Consider the following 22,864-nt stretch of genomic DNA (forward strand, 5'->3'; position numbering starts at 1 on the left):
TTAAGGGGCCTAGGAAGAGAAAAAACTTGTTTTGTCAGGTCTAAATCCAGTTATATTTCATGGGGCCACGTATCACGTCCAACCTTTGATATCTGGCACACAACAAACAAACAGGAAAAGCCTTTCGTGTGCTTTAATAAAAACAGCTTTCCATTTTAAAACGATAAATATATTGGAAAAATCTGTTGGCTCTCCAACAGCTCTTATAAAACAAAGCTCGGACGCTGTGTTTTTGTTGTTTGAAAGACAGAGAAATCAGGGGCGCGGACATTATTAGGCTCCCTTTGATCGCGCCCTGGGATGGGAAGCCTTCGGGCAAAGCCCTGGGGGCAGGACGCGTTTTTTTTTTTTTAATCGATCCCGGAACCTTCGCGCGGCGGAGGGGGCGGGCACGCGGGAGGGGCCCGAGGGAGGGGTCTGGGGCGCGGCGCCGCTTGCCCATCCCCCGAGCGCGCGGCGGGGCAGCCGGCCGGCGGCCGCGGGGATGGAGGGGCGGTGACGGAGGCCGGACCCTGCCGGGGCGGCGGGGCGGGCACCGCCCGAGGGGGTAGGGCGCGCGCGGGGGCGCGCTGGGCCGGGGAGGCGCGCTCCGGCCGCGCTCGCTCCGCGCTCCCTTCGCTCGCTCGTTCCCTCCTCCCTCGGCAGCCGCGGCGGCAGCAGGAGAAGGCGGCGGCGGCGGCTGGGGATCAGACATGGCGGCGGATCTGAACCTGGAGTGGATCTCCCTGCCCCGGTCCTGGACTTACGGGATCACCAGGGGCGGCCGAGTCTTCTTCATCAAGTAAAGAGCTGGGGACGACACGGGGACCCCGCGGGGGCGGGAGGGCAGGAGGCGGGCGGCTGGCGAGATGGGGGAGAGCCCGGGTCTGTGCCCCTGCAGCCCCTCGGCTCGCCGCCGCGTCCACTCTCACGCTCCGTGTCTGCCCCTTCTCTCACCCCTGCAGCGAGGAGGCCAAGAGCACCACCTGGCTGCACCCCGTCACCGGCGAGGCCGTGGTCACCGGACACCGGCGGCAGAGCACAGGTAACACCGGGCCCGAACGGAGTTGGGCTCCGCCTGGAGGAGGCGGCAGAGCCGGGGCCGCCCGGCTCCCAGCAACCTGCCCGGTGCCGCGGGCCGCGGGAGGCGGCGAGGCGGGGCGGAGGCCGGGAGGGGGCGGCCGCAGGTAGAAGGGCCACGGGGGCTCCGCCGCCGGGAGTTCTCTCCAGTCTCGGGGCGCCTCTTTCTCCTCAGCCTTTCATCATAACTTGGAGACGGCGCCCTCTTCCTGCGCCCTCTCCCCCATCCCAGCCTAGACGACCCTCGCGCCCCTGGAGTGGCGACGCTCCCATCCCTGAAACCTGGAGTCCTGAGTTTTTCCTCCGCGGCCGCTACTCACTCCCCGGCCACCCCCAGCTGCCGTCTTGCCCCTCAGCAACCTTTAGGCAGTCCTTGCCCACTCTCCTCCCTGCAGCCCCAGACCCTGCTCGCCCGCCGGGATAACGTAACCACATCCTCCCCCTCCTCCCGGGAGCGCTGCCTCCTGCCGTGCAGCTTCCTCCTCCTCTTAGGTGGGACTTGTGGGTAGGTGGCTGATGGAGGAGGAGGAGAGGAGTTCGGGGGTGCTGCGATCCGCTCTGTGACAGGGAGCGGCTCGGGAAACGCTTGGCGCGTTCCCTCCTGCCACAGGAGGAGCAGCCGGAGCCGGAGGAGGCGTTCGCAGCCTCAATTGTTGGCGATCCGGATCTAAAGTCCCCGCCAGCCGCACGGAGGTTGCACAGACTGCCAGGAGGCGGTGGGCCTGCGAGGGGGTGTCCCGTGTGTGGGCACCGGGCCCTGTTTGGAGGGGGTCCGTGGGGAAGCGGCTCTCTCGGATGGCTTTGGGAGCTTGTTTGAATGCTCAGTGTGAGTGGAGCTGGAAAAGGCTCCTCGTAGTTTCTGTGCTGGTCTGGGTTTCTTTTATCATTCTTTGTTTACATTTGTGAAACTTGTTTGTGTTTGAAATGTAACATGTGTTCTCTTACTGGCCTGCCTCCAGTGCTGGTCATTGGAAAGGTTTGAGAGCAGTTTGGGTCCAAGGCAAGGCCAGTTTCAGCAGTCCTCAGAGCTGGTCTCTGGGATACACTCTGACATTCCGCGAATCTGTTAAAGTTGCCAGGATATTGAACAAACCTGCTTCTCTGTGAAATGCTGGAGTTCACTGAAGTGACTAATGTCTCCAGATTTGCAAAAAGGTGGAGGAAGAAAGGAAAGGCTGGTGTAGCAAGCATGATGAGGTTACATTTTTAAGGCATTTCTGACTAATACACCGTCATGTTTCTCAATTCCCCGGTGCAGGCTTTTGCTTCAATATACCTTTCTGGTGTTTTACACGCATATTACAACTTTGATGGCCTCTTTGCTTTTATGGATAATAACAGATTTATTTCATTAAAGACGATATTTCATTAAAGACGAGATTAAATAATTACCCTATGGAAATATGTGTGATATAAATATATGTCCTAGTTACCCTCACAGATTTGATAACATTCACGCCACAGAAAAATTTTATTCTCTTATGTGATTTCACTTTTTTTTTTTTTTTTCTGGTTTGGTTTATTTTGCTTGGACTCTGTGGTTTTGTACACACATCAGTTGTTTTTACTTCCAAGAGGTATTTTGATGAAATCCAAACAACTTGTCATTAATAAGTAATATGTAGCACATAATGATACCATTGTTCACCTGAATTATTCCCAACTTTACTACTTGAAACTTCACGTCTCTTAGTCAAATTTTTGGAAACAAACACGGAAGTATTCGGTGCCATTTCTTTTCCACTAATTAAGTACTTAGGAAGTTCTGCATTCTCTTCGGTGACACTTCCTAGATGGCTTCATTTGTGTAACTGAAAAAAATGGTCTTAAGTAGACACAGTATACCCAAGAAGAGGCAGGCGTTGCCTGTTACGCACAGTTTTGGTTTTTTGTTAGTCATTCATGAGTGTTTCACCTGGGATTAGAAGGCCTCCCTTTGCTTTCTTGGATGCCAGAACATAGTTCCTCTCCACCCTAATATATTACAATGTGTACTCAGGTCAGATAATCTCTAATATTGTGGACATTTTTCTGATGGCTTTAAATTTGAATTGCTATTTTTCAAAAAATGATAATCTACTATTGTATTGGCAGCTCAACACTTTTTTTTTGTTAGTAATCTACTTAAAACAGCTAATAAATGAAAATGAATAAAATTGATTGAGACTTATTTTGCTATCATTGAAGTAATACTAATTGTAATATATGTATTGTTTTAGATTTGCCTACTGGCTGGGAAGAAGCATATACTTTTGAAGGTGCAAGATACTATATAAAGTGAGTTTTTTGACTTTCATTTTTTCTTTCGTAAGTAGAATGCTGTGATTACTCCTCAGCTGAATAGTTGTATGCTCAGTCTTGATCATGATTTTCTAAGGTTTATCATATAATGGTGACTGTATTCTTTATTTTGTATAGTATTGGAATTTTGAGAGAAAAAATGGCACTGTTAGTTTTCTAATGTTATTTGCCTGGAATATTCATCGATTCATTGATTTGGAAATTAGATCATTTATGGCCACTTTTAAAAATCATTTTGTATCTTTTTCAGTTTTTTCTTTTGGAATAGTCCAGCTTCATCAGAATATGACTACAATTACCTTTTTTTTTGGTGCTTCTGTGTATATTCCTGGGTAATAGAGGATTATACTCTTTGGTCATTAGCTATGTGGTACTTAAAGTTTTGATCTTTGATTATCTGTGCTAAAAGATAACAAACAAAAAAAAATCTTTGAGTTACGTGAACATCTTTTTTTTTTTAAGTGAACCTTGTTCATATTGTTAATATATATTTTAACCAGGGCTGTTTACAGGCAGCAAAAGTGATGTAAACCTAGGCACAATTTGGTAAACAATGGTGGTCAGGGAGTAAAAATAGAAATAATTACTGAATATTTCATGAGCATATATTGGAGCATTGTTTGTATTTTTGTGTCAGTTTATTTAAATATGTCTAAAGTCAAGATGTTTTATTGATATGTTTGTTTAAAAAAGGCTTTTAATAGAGCTTGAGAGAAAAAATGACCAGTCAGTCCCAACCTTAAAACCAATTCTTTAGAATATTAAACTAATCTCTGTTCAAACTTAATAACTTAGTACTACTTGGAGACAAATACAAAGCTGGAGGTCAACATCATGTAGGAAAAATTTTAATCCCCCAAGGAAAAATGTAGATGGTTTTTGTCTTTTTGTTTTTATATTAGAAACTGTTTACCTAAGAGCTTGTTTTTTTTGCTTAACCTTATTTGTTGTTTAATTTTAATAAACTGAGACGTGAAAGAGAATACTGAAATACCAAACTTGGTTAAGATTTCGGTTGTTTATTAACAATAACAGATACCTAGCTAAAGTTGCTTTTATTTCATTGAGCCTAGAAAGTTATTTTTACTATGACAATTTTAAGATCATGTTATATACTTCCAGTAAATTATAATTACCTGTATGATTCTTTAATCTTTTAGAAAGATACTTATATAAAACATCGAGGGCTTTTTGTAAGTATTAGGAATGCTTGCTTTTGGATGTAGAAATAGAGAAAGCAGAAGATACAGGAATGGAATAGTTTCATGGTATAGTCCTTCTGTGAATATCTTTGGGTGAAATCTTTTATTTGGAGATTATACTATACATTATTAGAAAGCCTAAAAAAATACTTGAGTGAAATGCAGTCATCACATATTTTTCTATTGGTTATTTCCATCCTAAATTAAAGTGAGTTGGTATTGCCACGGAAAGGGATGCTGCTTTTTTTGTCAAGCTAGTAGTATGATATTTGTGAAGAAAAACAGTTTTTTCATTTCAGGTCATTTATGCAATGTAATTTTGACTACTGTACATTAAGCCTAGCTCATCTTATAAAAACAGAGGTAACATTTGAATTTTCAATAAAATTTTAATTTCTTTGCATGCATTCTTGGATGAATGTTTATTTGACAGTACAAAATCTTACTCTGTGTGGGCTGAGTATGTATGTTTTAATTTAGAACTAAGCTGTTAGGAAGACATTGAGTGAGTTTCTTTTGTTTTACGAGCCGTTTTGATTAGGTTTTCTTTTATGTTTACTTAAACAAATTAGAAATTTATTTGAGTGCCATGTCTAATGCCTAAGTAGGTTTATCTGGAAAATTAAGACAGTATTAAGAAAGCTGTAATAATTTTACTTTAAAGACATTTTTAAACTTGTAGGTTTTAATCATTTTGGTATTCATAGGCAATAATTGTGTCCAAAAGTAGCAATAAATAATTTATAATATTATGAAAGTAATTTCTCCTAAAATTGAGCATAGTGTAGCATATCACTCATTAAACTTTAAAAAAAAATAACCATTGACAAATGTATGATGTACTGAATGTTAGGTGCTACTGCTTTATTTTTCTGGGTTATGTCAGAAGATTAATTTCTGTTAAGATTAGTTAAATCCCTAATGTACGCTGTAATTTCCTAGAAACTTTTTACTTGTTTGTATTGTTACTTATCATTCTAATAGGATAGAGGTACTACTTTTATCTTAAACTTTACAATTTAGAGTACCTTCTCATACATTATTCATTCATGAAGTAGTCAGAATTACTACTTCCATTGTCACACACATAATAAAACAGCAGAAACATGCTTTTGGAACTTACAGTTTGCAAAGACAGCAGGATGAGAAACCCCAGGAACATAAACTATATTTAGAATATTCAGAGTGGAGGGAAAGATAGGAGTCTAAGGTAGCAAAGTGCTTAGTGTTGGTGGCTATAGTTTTTCATTGTCGTTTCTTTCTCAGATGAAGAAAGGTGGTTACTGATCAAATTGTATGTAAAGGAGGTTACAGGGTTATTGGGGTGGATTTTGTTCACATGGGAAGTGGAAAGACAGGAACGCCAATGAGACATGTCAGCCCTTTGACTATTCCTGATCCTGTGTTCTGGAAAGTTCTTACAGCAAGAAGGGAGACCTAAATAATTTGAGTTGTTTCTACTTCCGTTCTGAAGTGAAATACGTGTAACTCTTAAATTATTCCTCTCCTGAACAAATGTTGGTCGGTGTTAAAAATGGCAGGTTACCAGAAAGAATTTATCTCTGGATTATATTTTGCTATTGACAATTGCATCTCTGTAGGTGGTAAGAGAAGGAGAAGATTGTAGTGGGGAAGTCATAGGAACTGAACTGTGGTCTTACCTTCTTATCGACTTTGTAGCTCAGTCTTCACATCTTTAAATTAGGCTACCTGGAAAAGACAACCTCTAAATTCCATTTCTAAATTTCTTTGAATTTTATCCTGTTCTGGGATTTATAATATTCTGGAAAACAGGGAACTCACAGTGCCAAGAAGAAATGATGCTGGAAGTATGGAAAGCTAGGTTTTCTATCCTTCTTAACTATTTTATCCTCTCTCTTTAAGCTTTGAGTAGACAACTACAGATAAGTATGAAGTATGTAGTGCCAGAGTTGTGTGTACTTTCTTCTGCTGCTTTTTGTGCTTAAACGTTTCCTTGTAAAATGTTTGTATACATATCTTCATGTAAACAGATAGTATTGCTATTGTCAGCAAGGGACCTGATCCGAGTAAGAGTTGTATAGGTTTGAGTTAGATAATCAGTTTATTTTATACACTTTGAAATTCATTCTTTAATTCAAGTTTGCAGCTAGATAAAAAAATACGTAATATAGAGAATATATTTTCCTTTACATCCATTTGGCCAAAAAACAGTAAAATATGAAAAATCTTACTTGTTTATTTATTTTTTTTTTGAGAGGGGTTTCACTCTGTCGTCCAGGCTGGAGTGCGGGGGCTCCATCACAACACATTACAGCCTCGACCTCCTGGGCTCAAGTGATCCTCCCACCTCAGCCTCCCGAGTAACTGGGACCACAAGTGTTTACCACCATGCCTGGCTAATTTTACTGACTGACTGATTGATTGATTGAGACAGGGTCTTCCTATGTTGCCCAGCATGATCTTGAACTCCTAGGCTCACGCAATCCTCCTGCCTTGGTCCCCCAAAATGTTGGAATTACAGGCATGAGCTATGGTACCTGGCCAGAAATCTTTATCTTTAAAGATATTTAATTCTTTTTTTCTGAGTAAAGTAATTTTTCTGTGTACCTTAAGCTAGCCAGCCTCTTAATTATGTTACTGTGTGTTTGTGTGTGTAAATACAGACAGTTTGAGTTTGATTATTGAATTTCCGTATTGTTTTTATAAGTTAATTTATGGTGTTATCTTTATGAAGAATGCTGAAAATTAACATGAAGTGAATTTTATAATTTATGAGGTGTGGCTTTAAATATTCCGTATTCTTAACTAGAAAGCAGATAACTTAGCCCATAAAGCACAGAAGAAAATCTTACACATTTGAGTTATAAAGCTTTCTGCTTACTCCTTGAAAATATTGCTTAATGATTCTGTAATGACAGGCCATGGTAACTTAAAATGGTTGTGTTATTTACTATTCCTTTGTGCTTCAAAGTTTTCATATGGTTAACTTAGAGTGCCAAGTAAATCTTAAGGCTCTCTGAATAGTGAGAAACTTTATTCTGATTATTTAAAGGTCATTGTAGGATTGGGGATCAAAACAATATTTGCAGGGTATAAAACTATGCAAATTTTGTAAGGTTATGTTTTCATACTGCTTTTTTTAACTTAAAATTCTAAGTTCTGGAAATTGAACTTAGATATGCAAACAGAGCATGAGGTTTTGTTTCAATATCTGCAATAGCTGAATCTAATGTATGCTAATTCCAAACTTACCAAAACTAGGGTTGCAAGTGAGGAGAAAAATCTGTTTCTTCAGATTTTCACAATTCAGAATATGAATGAAGATGGGGAATCTAGCATAACTACCATAAAAAACATTAGAATATATTAACTATATATTTGATACTTAAAGTTGTTTTATACTTTACTTTTTTTTTTTTTTTTTGAGACGGAGTTTCACTCTTGTTGCCCAGGCTGGCATGATCTCAGCTCACTACAACCTCCACCTCCCAGGTTCAAGCAATTCTCCTGCCTCAGCCTCCCAAGTAGCTGGTATTACAGGTGCCCGCCACCACGCCCAGCTAATTTTTTGTATTTTTAGTGGAGACAGGGTTTCACCATGTTGGCCAGGCTGATCTCGAACTCCTAACGTCAAGTGATCCACCCACCTCGGCCTCCCAAAGTGCTGGGATTACCACTACGCCTGGCCAAAAACTGTTTTGTACTTTCTGTAATAATATAACCAAATTTTGATTACTAGAGCTACATAAGGCTTTAGAACACTTTGTGGGCATTATATTTCTTTTCCATATTTATAACAAAAGAGGTTTGGGCTGTTAATATGTGATTCCTTACATGTATGAAGCACTTTATGCTGATTCATTAGGTATAAAACAACTATGAACTATGATCTCAGCTTTCAAGGAGTTTGTAGTGTAGAGAGAAATATGCAGTATATTAAAACAGGGAGGTGGTGTGGGGAACATAGACTTATTTAGTGCTAGGCACTTCAGCATAGCATTAAACTCCTTTAATCCTCACAGTAGCTTTTTTGTTGTTGTTGTTGTCTCTTTCCTTTTCAAGTTGGGGTGTCAGGACTTCCAGCCTCAGTAAACTTTGTTGTGGAATTCTTTTTTATTTTAGCCCCAGGACCACTGCTCAGGGCCAGGTTTGCTCAATTTCCTCCTTGTATTTCCTGTGATATAGTATAATGCCCAGCATCTAGTCAGCCTCTAAAGAAGTGGTATCTGGGATGATAATGATGCTGGCTCCTGGTTATTTAAGGAGTTAATCAAGATGGAGAAAGAAGAATCCCCACAACTCAAGTGGTTGCATTTTAAGAACACTTTCTAGATTTGTCAAGGGATTTTTTTCTTCCCTAATCTGTATAGACCCCTTCGCTTCTTCTTATTCTCAAAGCTGGCCTATATTTAGGAAGCAGGAGGATGTGATCAATACAAAAAGACAGAAAGTATTGAAGAGTTGAATAGTTGATGGCCTGGAGACAGGGCTTTACGTAGGACCTGTCTGTCCTATACAAGATGGAATTTCTTTGTATTTGTTAGCAGATGCTGTTTTGTTGTGACCATTTCATTTTTTTAAATAACAGATAAATATAAGATGAAGTTAAGGGTGAAAAGTTATGTGTATATGCAAGTTAAAGTTAAAGGTGTAAAAAAATGATACTAGGCCGGGCGCAGTGGCTCATGCCTGTAATCCCAGCACCTTGGGAGGCCAGGGCGGGCAGATCACTTGAAGTCAGGAGTTTGAGACCAACCTGGCCAATGTGGTGAAACCCCATCTCTACTAAAAATACAAAAATCAGGCAGGCGTGGTGGCGGGTGCCTGTAGTCCCAGCTACTTGGGAGACTGAGGCAGGAGAATCGCTTGAACCCAGGAGGCAGAGGTTGCAGTGAGCCGAGATCACACCACTGCATTCCAGCCTCGGTGACAGAGTAAGACTCTGTCAAACAAACAAACAAAAAAAAAACAAAAAAATAATAATGATGCTAGTTTGAGTTGTGAGAATTCAGAGGAGGAAGAGGCAGCCTCGGCTGGGCTGTCCTGGAAAGACTTGAAGAGGTGGGAGTTGAGCTAGGCCTGAGGGTATGGATGGGATTCACTTTCAGATGGGTTGATAAGACTGGCAGGATACATTCATGGGGGTGGGCACATGTATAATATGTGAATATGTGTAATGAGCAATGCTAACTATGCTTGTTAGTGATGGTTCTGTAGAAAATGCTAGGATGATGGGAGGTGAGTCTAGGAATGCTATTTGGAACCATACTGTGTCTGGGCTTTGAATGTCAGGCTGAGGTTTTTATTTTCTGGGCAAGCCTTTGCAGATGTATTTTAGTATAGGGTTAATTATACAACATGAAGGTTTTTAGGGAGATTTTAATATAGGCAGCATGGATTGGACAGGAGCAAACCTGGGAATCAAGGGGAGCATTTCTGAGTCTGTTGCCATAATTGGGTAGTTACTTGAACCAAGTTTGTGGCAGCAGGAATGGAAAGAGGCCATTGATCAAAGATGTTAAAGAGGAGTTGACAGGCCTTAGGAGTCTTGCTGGGCAAGGAGGTTAACAGAAAAAAAGAGGTCAAAAGCTACTCAAAGCCTTTGTGTCTGAATGGCTACAAGAATGATGATGAGACCCTTGACCGGAATAAAGGAGTAGGTGTGGGAGGGGGAGCGCCAGGTGGACATGTTAATGATGGTTTGGTTTTTGAGCTGTTTGAGAGGACATAGTATTTTAGGTGGCTAAAATCCGACTTTCACAAAGGACTCCTGACATTATCTTCTTACTTCCCTCATAAAAAGCAAACACAACCCACTCCCTTATCCTATCTCAGCTACCTAAATGACTATCTACCTATTTATAGATTCAGGCTGGGAATTTCATATTCATCCATCTAATTATTCATTCAACAAATGCTTATTGAATATTTTCTGTGTGCCAAGTGCTTTAAGCTTTATGAATGAAACAGACATGGACACTACTCTTAAGAACTTTATCGTTGAATTAGTGGGGGAGCTAGTAATACAATGATCATACAAATATATAAGATAGACTGTCATAAATGCTATGAAGAATATCTAATGTTTTGACTACATATATTGAAAGACCTTAGCCCATTGTGGGGGTTACTGGGAGAGGCCTTTCTCACAGTTAAGCTCTGAACCCCTGCAGAGTGGATCAGAATAGAGCAGTGTAAAGTCACTGGAAAGATGAAGAATAAATAGCCTCCTGGTCTTGAGATTGGACCACAACCTAAGTGAAAGCATTGCCATATCTAGAGAGAGACTTGGGGGAGGGGTTGGTATGGTATGGCAATTTATACAAAGGAGAAAGCTGCTGCAGAAGCTGCTCTTCATCATCCACTAGATAACAATGTTTAGCCAACTGATTTTAATGATTTTCTGAGTCCCAGTGGCAAGGTCTTCCAATTAGTCACTCACTCATGTATTCTTTCAATTCTCTTGAATATATTTTGAACTCATAGTTGTGTGCCTTAGTGATTAGGATATATCAGTAAATGAAATAAACCAAAAAATTCTGCACGTCTGGGGAGTGGAATGATGGGGGAGAGAATGTCAGATAAAGTAAACAATAAATAAGTACATTTTATAGTATGTTAGACTACACATAAATCCTCTAAGGAAAAAGTCTACTTTGTTTTCAGGAAAACAAGGAAATACTATATTACTGAAGTCTGTACTATCGTGATTAGTGTGCAAGAAGTGAATATAGACTAAATGTTAAAATACTGAAATCAGTGGGTCCAGTAGAAACCCAAAAGAAATAAAGTGGTCCTCATGAGGTACAGATGATAGACATTTCAGAGCCACTGTGGGAACATCTTGGCCACTAAGGAATGTCCTCTGAACTACTTAGGAATTCTCCAAAGTGGCCAGGAAGCCACCCACACCCAAGAGAATCTTTCGGACTATTAGTTCTCTGAAGGCAGAGATAGTCTTATACTGTAGCCATCTTTATGCTTCCAGTGCCTGGAACGTAATAGACAAGTGTTTGAAATGAAGCTCTAAAACAAATCATAAGAAAAGCAAGCCTCTTTACCTAAATCTGAACATCCCAGGGCATTTTTTTCTTCTCATTTGTCATCTAGTCACAACTCTTGTTTTTGTAAACGTCACTGACCCAAAGCCAACTAGTATAAGCAAAAAGCAAAAAGGAAACTATTTCTTTTTTTTTTTTTTGAAGACAGTCTCTGTTGCCCAGGCTGGAGTGCAATGACTCAATCTCGGTTCACTGCAACCTCTGCCTCCTGGGTTCAAGTGATTCTCCTGCTTCAGCCTCCCAAGTAGCTGGGATTACAGGTGCCTGCCTCTACGCCCGGCTAATTTTTTTGTATTTTTAGTAGAGATGGGAGTTTCACCGTGTTTGGCCAGGCTGGTCTCCAACTCCTGACCTCAGGTGATCCACCTGCCTTGGCCTTCTAAAGTGCTGGGATTATATTATAGGCATAAGCCACCGTGCCCAGCCAGGAAACTGTTTTCACACTAATTTCAAGAGTGATGCAAGAAAATTCTTCTAAGGCTCTTCCTCACCTGCTTTTTTTTTCCCCCCCCACAGAAAGCTTCTCTTTAACCAGAAAAATGGTTACATGCTGCCCCAAATTATACCCGTTTAGCTTTTTAACCTAAAATGTAAGTTTTTTTTCTCTAGTTGCAAATAAAAAAATCTTGGACAAGGACTTTTGACTACCTTGGATCACATGCCTGTTCCTAGAATAGATACTGGCCTGCTGGTCTTCAGTCATTGTCTGTCCTTAGCTAGAGCCAAGGCCCTAATATTGGCAAGCCATCCAGAAACATCTAGTTAGAGAGGAAGGCCCAGTTCATCACTGGAAGTCAAGATATGAAAGACTGAAGATCAGAGGTCTTCTTATAATACAGTGTAAAATGCCTAAAGGCCAGGGAGACAATGAATCTGAGCATCAGTAAACTTCTGAGAAAAGAAGTAATGGTACCAGTGATATTCAAGGAAGCCTTTTGCCTTGCGTTGCAGAAGGAATAGTTGAAGTTGTTCAGGATGGTTCAGGCCAGGACCAGGGAGGATTAAGAGAAAGTGCTGAATTTTGAGGAAGAATGAGTAGAAGCCAGTCTTAGATTGTCTGTCCTGAGCAAGTGAGTTTGAAGAAACCAATATAGCACAAGTGGCAGTAGAACTTCACTATGGTGGAAACCTCACCCTGCTAGGTGAGGCCAGGGATTCTCGTTGGTGCTTCTGAAATTACTGGCCACTTGAAGAGTAATTCCTAGACAGTGTCACTGCTTGAGTAATGTTGCCAATGCTTGCTTGCTATGATGCTGTCTACCTGGGGAGTGGTTTTTGTTCCCTATCCCTTCCAAGTAACTTGGATTCTTTACATATATTGTTTCTTTGAATAGATATGCTCTAAAAAAGTTTGCCTCTGAGGTGAAAATTCCAAATTTTGCTAAAGTGGTTGAAGTTGCATATTGTTCAATGTTAAGGCCAGGTGCAGTGGCTCACACCTGTAATCCCAACACTTTGGGAGGCCGAGGCAGGAGGATTCTTTGAAGCCAGGAGTTCAAGACCAGCCTGCGCAACATAGTGTGACCCCTGATCTCTACCAAAAAACAATGTTTTTTTAAATTAGCTGGTCATGGTGGTGTACCCCTGTAGTCCTGGTTACCCAGGAGGGTGAGGCAGAAGGATTGCTTGAGCCCAGGAACTCAAAGCTGAGGTGAGCTATGATCATGCCACTGCACTTCAGCCTGGGCAACTGAGCGAGACACCATCTCTAAAACAATTTTTTTCAAAGTTATTCAACATAAAATATAAAACTCAGTAAAATAGGGCAGTATGACAAAATTTTGAAAAGAAATAAAGAAGTCCTTGCCCAATTTTCACAGTATAAAGAAATTATATAACATGTTAAAATTAATGTGAATTTTTTCTCTGTGGAAAATTCATCCATATTTATTTTGAAAAAGCTATTCTGTTCTATCACAATATAGATATAGTCTGATAGCAATAGCTTTTTAGTGTATATATGTAAGGTATACATGTTTTGATGTACGTAATGAAATGGTTACAGTAGTCAAGCACATTAACATATCCACCTATAATCTACTCGATCAGCAAATTTCCAGTATCCAATACATTATCTCAGTCTCTACTGTAGTCTCTAAATTTATTCGTCCTCTATAACTGCAACTCTACTCATTTTGATCTCCATATTCCCATCCCCCCTCATTTCTACTCTTGTTTTTATGTGTTTTACTTTAAAATTTTTTTTAGCTTCTACATGTAAGATCATGCAGTATTTTTCTTTCTGTCTGGTTTATTTCACTTAACGTAATGTCGTCCAGTTCTATCTATGTTGTCACAAAAGGCAAGGTCTTATTTTTTACAAGAATATGATGAATAATATTCCATCATATTTTCTTTATCCATTCATCTCTTGATGGACATGTAGGTTATTACCTTCTTTTGGCTATTGCCAGTAATGCTGCAGTGAACATGGGAGCGCAGATGTTCCTATGAGGTGGCAATTTCATTTCTTTTGGGTATACACCCAGAAGTGGGATTGTAGATCATATATGGTAGTTCTCTTTTTAATTTCTTGAGGAACCTCCATACTGTTTGCCATAATGGCTGCACTGTTTTTTGTTCCTACCAACAATGTACGAGGATTTAAGCATTTCCTTTTTAAGGATTTCCTTTTTTCTGCACCTTGCAGGCACTTGCTTGATGGCATTTTTTTTAAAGTTAGTGAAGAAATACCACAGAATGATTCCAAATCAAATAATAAAAGTGTACATTTAGTGTATATGCTTCTTTTTAACCTGTTTTATAATGTTAAGTTTTTTTTCTTATAGAAGCAATTCATTTTTATTATAGAACATTTGGAAAATACTAAGGAGTATAAAGATGGAGTAAATAAAAATCATTCACAGTCCTGTTATGCAGAGAGAATTTCTACTATTTTGGCAGGTTTGCATAATTACATATGCAAACCTTATTGTGTACAATTATATGCATACATGCTGCATATATAATTATGTATTGTATATGCATAATATATGCATGTATTATATACAATTATACATACAATTATGCACAATTATGTATGCGGCACATATGCGCATATTATGCATATATAATGTTTCACATTGACAGTTATAAGTATATATATTTTTAAAGATTTGAGTCTTACTGCTATTAATAATACTGTGTCAAATCCTATTTTCATTAGCTGTATTAGTATCCTTATTATATATTTATTCGGTAGAAGATTTTTAATAACTATGATGTTCTGTTTTAGGAATACATGGTATTTAGTCCTCCACTTCCAGGTGGCTTTGTTGTTTATGAGTTTTTGCTGTGAGAAAAATTTTTATATGAATACTCTTGAATGCATGTCTATTTTATAGAATTGGAATTGAGAAAATACATGAGCTTTTTAGATGGTTCATTACTTAACATTTGCCAAATTGCCCTTTAGAAAATTTGTGCAGATTTGTTCTCACTTGAGAACATATGAGAATGTATGAAAGTGCCTTCATTTCTCCATAACTGCAATAAGTGCTTCTGATTGAATAGATGAAATTTAAAAGGTAACTGATAGAGAGTCTGTGTGGATTATTACTAGAGATTCAGATGGTTTGAAACACAGATTAGTCCTTCAGTTATGCATGTCTACATAAAGAACTACCCCAGAACTCAGTGGCTTAAAACAATGATGATTTCCAATTTCTCACTTTTCTTTGAGTTGACTAGGCTCAGCTGTACTGGTCTTCAGTTCCATGCAGTATATATAACTGAGGTCATGGGTCTGGAACAAACACCAGCGTCTCTCCTCATGGCCTCTCATCAGTTAGTCTGTCTCAAGTTTTCTTTATGGCGTGGCAGTTGGCTTCTAAGAGGAATTATCCTAGGAGAACAGACCACAGTTTTCAGGCACTTATAAAACTTCTGCTTGTATCATGCTTGCCCATGTGGTCCTGGTTGATGTAAGTCAAAGTCAGAAGTGGGAGGAGAGCTGCACAGGGGTGCAAATACACGGAGTGTGGGACATAATGTAATGGACAACCAGAATGATAAATTAAGTTTCAGCCAGCATTGCAACTCTGTTTAGTGATAGCTGTTTGAAGTACTGTATTCAGAAGAATTTGGAGACCAACTTCTGGATCAGTGGGAAAGCATATTGTGATAAGCTAGTGACATATGCAGGGATTTAGGTGAGGAAGTGGATATACTGGTGTATTTACCATTACTAATTTAATATCTGTTAATTTTATCATAAAGTCACAAACTTAGAAAATCAAAGGAAGTCATGAACTTGAATGCTAGCCCAAATACTTTAAAACCATTTGAATACCTGAGTAAACTGACTCTTAAACTTCAGTTTATCCCAGTTTCACATTGACAGTTAATATAGTTGGTAGTAAAAGATATAAATAATTGGTATCTTAAGACTAGATTACTTTGCACAATACCCATGTTTTACACCAGGACTGCTGTTTCCCACTGATGAATGACACAACTGTAGCAGAGTTCAAACATGAGGATCAAAGTACCTATGCTAGTGATCAAGATAGTAGTGCCTTGGGTTATATGAGTGTGTAGACAGATATCTCACATACGTATGTATTTGTGTGAAGGGTGTGTCTGAGAGAGAGAGAGGAGGGAGAGAGACAGAGATTTTATGTGCTTGACTGAACTGTCAATTTGACTTTTGGATTAACTCTATGATTATTAGGAGTTATTATCAGTGGCAGTATTTGGATAAGAGTAGCACTATAGCCCTCTGCCTTCCAAGAGGACTTATAGGAAGATATTCCTACTCCTTGATGCAGTAGCGTAAAGTCCTCTTTTATGATTTTTCCCTTCTACCCCATACTCTGCTCCCCACGAGGTTATAATAAGTATCAGTAGTTTAGGGTCCATTCTTCTACTCTTCTTTCTTTGCATGTACATACTTATATATACGTAAATTTTTTAACAAGAATGGAATTGTCCTATATGTACTCTTCTTTAACTTTTTATATAATAAATATCTTAGGTATTTTCATAGTACTGGTTGAAGGTCAGTACCATTCTTTCAATAACTGTAAAAGTGCCTTAATGGTTTTGTTATACTCCTGTTGTTGGACATTGAGGTTTTTTCCTATTTCCGCCCCCCACCCCCACCCAATTCCTAGAAGTGTGATAGTGAACAAATTTAAACATAATCTTTGTGGTCACATGCAAATGTTTTTATAAAATAGCTGTTAGATGTAGAATTGTTGAAATAGGCTGTATTTATAGTTTAGCTTTGGTAAGTTGTAGTAAGATCCTGCTAAACCCCGTAAGTGGAGTTCAAAACATTGGAAATGCTTAAATACATAATTGTCAGATTGAAAAATAATATTTTTTAATAAGTCTGTAGAGCTGCAAAAAACCTACAGAAGTAATAATATGACACATTGTGCAAAACTGCATAATGATTCAAAAAGCCCCAAATGACAATGCATTCACTTCTTAAACTCCTTTGAGAATTAGGGTTGGCCAAATCGTGGGAGACATTTGCCAATCACATTCAGATTAATTTCTGGTTTTCCTATTTGGTTTACTGTTAGGCAACTTTCTTCCAAAAAGTCTTATTTATTTATCCTTACTTGTCTCCTTGCCAGCACTTGGTATTACTGTAGTTAAGTTTTGGCTAGTACAATGGGCAAAAATGGTATCTTCTTGTTTGAATTTACATGCTCCTGATTTCAGCCATGCGTGGCATCCTTTTCAATATTTATTGCCCATTTGAATCTCTTCTGTAAATTTCCTGTTTCATATATTTTCTGTGTTTTTCTATTGAGTTATGTTTCTTAGTGATTTATGTTAGGTATTTATTTGTATTTTTGATGTCTAAGGCCAGTTAGCTTAGTAGACATCTCGAAAATATTTTGGTTGTGCACTCCTACAAATAAAAAGTTTTTGAGTATACACCCTCAAGTATGAATATTATACATGTATTTGTTTAGAAATTATATACATGTATTACTGTCAGTCTGTGTCTTACATATTAGTAAAGCTGTATTTTCTTATTTTTATTTAAAACTAAGTGTAAACAGAGGTACTAAATATTTTCTCCTGCAACCCAGTGGAAAGCCCAGTGTGCACCCACTTAGGCAGTTAGGAGTTAGTGTGCACCCACTTAGGCAGTTAGAACATAATATGCCTTCGACCAGTTAGAGTTGCCAATAGGAATATGCTCTCTGTTTTGTGACCACAAAGTACATCTTCACAAGCCTGTGGGCACTAAGAATTGTGAAGTGGAAAGTAGCAATGGGTTAGACTTTGACTCTCTTACCTTAGTTAGCTGTATTACTTTGATAAAATTGATACTGTTATATACCAGTTTTCTCTCACATAAAATGGAGGGGATAATTCTTGTCTTGACCATTTTATAGACTTATGATGCTGTGAGTTAATTTATATGAACAAACTTTGAAAAGCTGTGAAACATTAAGTAAAGAGGTAAAATACGTAGGTATATGTTTTCCAAGTTTATGCCATTGGGATTCAAAGAGAATATGCCTCAATGTCATTTATGCTGAAAAACAACTTAAAATGCATGGCCTGCTCATAGTGGTTTAGAAATGTGATCATTTAATCTTCCTCTCAAATAGATTTTACACCTCTTGAAAGTAGGAACTGTTACACATAAGTTAATGAGTATTTGTTGACAGTATAGCATTCACTTAATAATATATGTATTTCTTTTTTCTATTTAAGAAAGCCTTGTGACTTAGGAATTAGAAATCAGTTTCTTCGTGAAATGCCTAGACCGTGGTACTAAGGAGAGCTTTCCTTAAAGAGAAAGTTTAGGGCTGCAGATAAAAGGCAGGACTTAGCTTCAATATGTTCTATAGGAATGAAGAATTCAGGGTGTTGGTAACGTTAGGGACACTTACATAGCTGAGTGGAAATGAAGTATGAGGAGGCAATACTAAAGGCAGTATGTGATATAGTATACCCAGGAGTGACTATGAAAGCACAACTTTGAATGAAGTTGAAGTTGTTGCTGCTGTTTGAAAAACATATTTTGTAGTTTCTTTTTTTTTTGGAAATGAATGAATTTAACTGCAGAATGACTTATTATCAGTAAAGGGGAATAGTGGAGAGAGAAGTAAAAGAAATGAATGCCTCATCATTAATAAGAAGGAATAAGAAAATTGGGATTGCACCAGGCGCGGTGGCTCAGGCCTGTAATCCCAGCACTTTGGGAGGCCAAGGCGGGCGGATCACGAGGTCAGGAGATCGAGACCATCCTGGCTAACATGGTGAAACCCCGTCTCTACTAAAAATACAAAAAAATTAGCCGGGTGTGGTGGCTGGTGCCTGTTGTCCCAGCTACTCGGGAGGCTGAGGCAGGAGAATGGCGTGAACCCAGGAGGCGGAGCTTGCAGTGAGCCGAGATTGTGCCACTGCACTCCAGCCTGGGGGACAGAGCAAGACTCTGTCTCAAAAAAAAAAAAAAAAAAAAAAAAAGAAAGAAAAGAAAATTGGGATTGCAACTGTATAATTAAACAGGTTTGAAATGTTTCATTTTATTTTTAGAGACAGGGTCTCACTCTGTTGCCCAGGCTGGAGTGCAGTGGCGAGATCAGAGCTCACCTTAGCTTTGAATTCCTGGCTTCAGGTGATTCTTCTGCCTCAGCCTCCTGAGTAGCTGGGACCAAGGCATGTGCCCCCACGCCTAGCTAATTTTTTTTTTTTTAGAGATGGGGTCTCACTGTGTTGCTCAGGTTGATCTTGAACTCCTGGGCCCAAGCCATTTTCTTGCATTGGCCTCCCAAAGTGTTGGGATTATAGGCATGAGCAGCTGCACCCAGCTTTTGAAGTATTTTATTTTATATTATTTATTTATTTATTTTGAGACGGAGTCTCATTCTGTTGCCCAGGCTGGAGTGCAGTGGCACAGTCTTGGCTCACTGCAACATCTGCCTCCCAGGTTCAAGCAATTCTCCTGCCTCAGCCTCCTGAGTAGCTGGGATTACATGCATCCACCACCACGCCTGACTAATTTTTGTATCTTTAGTAGAGACAGGGTTTCACTATATTGGCCAGGCTGGTCTCGAACTCCTGACCTCAAGTGATCTGCCTGCCTCGGCCTCCCAAAGTGCTGGGATTATAGGTGTGAGCCACCATGTCCATGAAGTTATTTTAAATGTATTAACATTCAGGCTCTGCAAAGGTGCTGGAGATTAGGCATGCTTAGGCACACACTGCTGGCTGACACAGGCAGAGCCCATGACCAATATAGTAGCTTCAGTAGGCTGGGATTACGTGTGGGTGATGGGCCTAGCAGGTCACGTTCCTTCTGAAGCCTCTCTTCTCATTTGTATCTTTAGTAGAGACAGGGTTTACAACCCCACAGAGTAGCAAACAGGACAGGCCTGGTTCAGTTCAAGTCAGTAAACTTTTTGTGCTTACCCAGGTGAATGAGAAGAGGAGGTAACATGTATGATACCTACTTTCAAAAACTTAATTACTTAAACTCTTGAAGAAGGTGGAAGACTGCAAAAAAGAAATTCTTTTGAGAATTTGGAAAAGTAGATGCATTTCTCAGAAATAGTTCACTGAAAAAATTGTGTATCAGAAAAGAAGGATGAAAATAAAAGGAAATCAACTATTTTGTTGTTGTTAACAGAAGAATCTCAGGTTCTTTCACACCTAGTCATCTGGATTTTTTCAATATCCTCCCCTCCGTTGTTCTTATGAAAGTCTGACTGCTATTCCTTTCTCAGCAGGTTCTCTAAAAGAAGCTCTAGAAAGGAAACAAACATTATTATTGGTAGGAGAAGTAAAGTCCTTTGATGGAGTTGTGAGTCTTTACTGTATATAACAGTTCCTTTCTGACCCACTATTTAAGCCTCATTGTAGAAGATGACCCTGAAGTTGAAATATTTCGCAATTATTGGTTTCAGTTCCTCAAAAACATTAATGGAGACAATTGATAGATTATCAGAGTTGAACAGAGGTAAATCATTATAATCTTGCTGTATCAGTTATTGCTCTATAACAAACCATTCAAAAACTCAGTGGCTTAAAACAGTAACTATATATTATTGTGCATACTTTTCCTGGGTTGGCTGGGCAGTTTCTCTAGTTTGTTTTTTTCTCTAGTTTCTGTGGGGCCTGCTCTTATCTGAGATCAGCTAGTCAGGTAAGAGGCTTTGCTGATCTTGGCTGGTCTAGGATGGCCTCATCTAGGATGATGGGAATGACTCTTCCTCTAATAGGCTCCGGCTTCCTCTGCTAGGCCCAGCTTGCTGTGTGATGAAGACAGGCATCCACCCAAGTGAGCAGAAGCACCTAAGGGTCTCTTGAGGCCTAGGTTCAGAACTGGGACAGTGTCACTTTTACTGCTTTCTCTTGGCCAGAGACAGTCACAAGATCAGTTCAGATTCAAAAAGTGGAGAAATGGACTCCATCCTTGAATGGGAGGAGTTGCAGACTAACATTGTACAAGGTTGTAGATACAAGGAGAGGTGGAAGATGGAGGCATTTTTGTAATCCATGTAAAGTACGTGCTGAAAAAAATTACTGAACCCAGCTGAAGTTTAAGTTCTTCAGTCTCTAATATGGGATTACACTTGATCCTGGACACACTGCTGATCACACATGTACTCCTTAGATTATATAGAAATCTATGCGGACATGTGTGCAATGACCCTCTTTATTAAAACTGTTAATTCCTAACTCCTGTAGAATAGGGTTATTATGTTTTTTTCTTTTGATGCCCTGTTTAGTTGGTTTGATACTTTCACTGGGGCTGTGTCAGTTTAAGGTCCAAAATAGACCTGACTGCTTTTGTTTTGGGGGATGGAGGAAGGTATCTTAGGTCTCAGTATACTTCTGAGAAGTCTTTCAAGTAGATGACCTCCCCTCTTCTGCCCACACCCAACACCCACTGACCAAGCACTTGCTGTCATGTTACCCTGTTTTGTTTTCCCTGTAGCACTTATCACTGATTCAAATTCTTGTTCACTTACGTGTTTTTTTTTTTTTTTCTGCCTTGTGATATGAGCCTCACAAGAGTGGGGACCTCCTCAGACCCTCTTTACTGCTAAATTCTCGCAGTTAAGAATAGTGCCTTTCTGTTCTTAGGAAATGCTCAGTAAATATCTGTCGAACATTTGTAATAAATATTTTGTAATAAACAAGTCAGCAGTTTGTTAAAATACAGTGTGTTTAAATCCTGTGTCACTGGTGCATTGCAGACACTTTTTGGGTATTTATGGAATCTTGAGGGAGGCCCATGGTCAGTAGGAGCTCGGGGAAAATGAAAACTTGAAGCCGCAAAGGGTTTTTCTAGATTAATCCGGTGAAAGGCAGATGAGCAGGAGAGTTTAGGGTATGATAGATTTGTCGAAATGTTGAACTGTTAGACTTCAGGCTGGGAAGGAGGGAAGTAGAGCAAAAAGTGATCTGATAAATTGGGATAGAGATTCTTCCAAGACCAGAGAACTCCCACAGGGAAGTAGTTAAACATGTATACTGCAAGGTTGGAAGTTTGGTGTTGCAGTGTGATCATTGAAGTCGTGATTTTAGACGTGCCAGGTTATGGGTATGACAAGGTTCTGGGATTAAGAGAATGGATGACTCAGGTAGTTGAAGGACCTTGGGGGCATAGGGAGTAAATATCTGTTCCTTGAGAGAATGCAGTCGGACAACTGATGGGGGAAAGTCCTTAGCAGCCAAGGTACTGAGGTAATGCTTTGAAAAGAGGTAGAGGTTATAGAGGAGTTTGCTAATTATGGAGCACCATTTCCATAGGTAATTAAGTTTGTAAGATAGAGGTGGACTGTAGACAGTAGGTCAGGGATGGAGAAAACAAAGACTTACTGTCGGGTTAATGCCAGGTCAGTAGATGGGTTGAGAGAAGAATTGGAGATCAAGTTAACTTGGGCATTGAGAGGCTTGCTGAATTTAGTTTCAGTAGACTCCTAAAGAAAGGTGACCCTGGGACTTAACAGACAGAGGCCATGACTCATTTGGCCAAGAGTGGGGGATAGCCCAGGAATTTCTGGGTTCTGTCTGTGCTCCTTAAAGGGTATTGGGTAGGCAGATTGTGAACTCTTAGTAGCTTACATACTAAGCAGATACATACTCATTTAGCAGCTTCCATGTTTTCATTATGGTTTTTCAGAATATTTTAACTATTTTTTAAATTAGAAATGACATTTTCCAAATGTAAACTCTTTAAAGATGTAAAACATGAATGATATATGCAAATACTAAAGGACAGTGATTTAATTAATTTAAGTAATACTATTGTCAAGTCTAAAATTCAAAGATCTAAGC

At 39.6% G+C, this 22,864-nt stretch overlaps 1 protein-coding gene across 24 annotated transcripts in view; it reads left to right on the top strand.

Annotated features, from left to right (window-relative positions):
* The first annotated feature begins 551 nt into the window (after positions 1-551).
* Positions 552-22,864, top strand: part of PLEKHA5 (pleckstrin homology domain containing A5) — a 249,599-nt gene continuing 227,286 nt past the window's right edge. For all 24 annotated transcript variants that reach the window (XR_007717602.1, XR_007717603.1, XR_007717604.1 and 21 more), the window contains exons 1-3: positions 552-781; positions 945-1,024; positions 3,279-3,336. Coding sequence is in view for 20 of the 24 variants with exons in the window: in XM_050747566.1 (XP_050603523.1) it covers positions 693-781; positions 945-1,024; positions 3,279-3,336 (227 nt within the window). In the remaining 4 variants the exon portion in view is untranslated. The remainder of the gene's footprint in view (positions 782-944; positions 1,025-3,278; positions 3,337-22,864) is intronic.

Source organism: Macaca thibetana, chromosome 11 (assembly GCF_024542745.1).
Source record: "Macaca thibetana thibetana isolate TM-01 chromosome 11, ASM2454274v1, whole genome shotgun sequence".
Taxonomy (NCBI): domain Eukaryota; kingdom Metazoa; phylum Chordata; class Mammalia; order Primates; family Cercopithecidae; genus Macaca; species Macaca thibetana.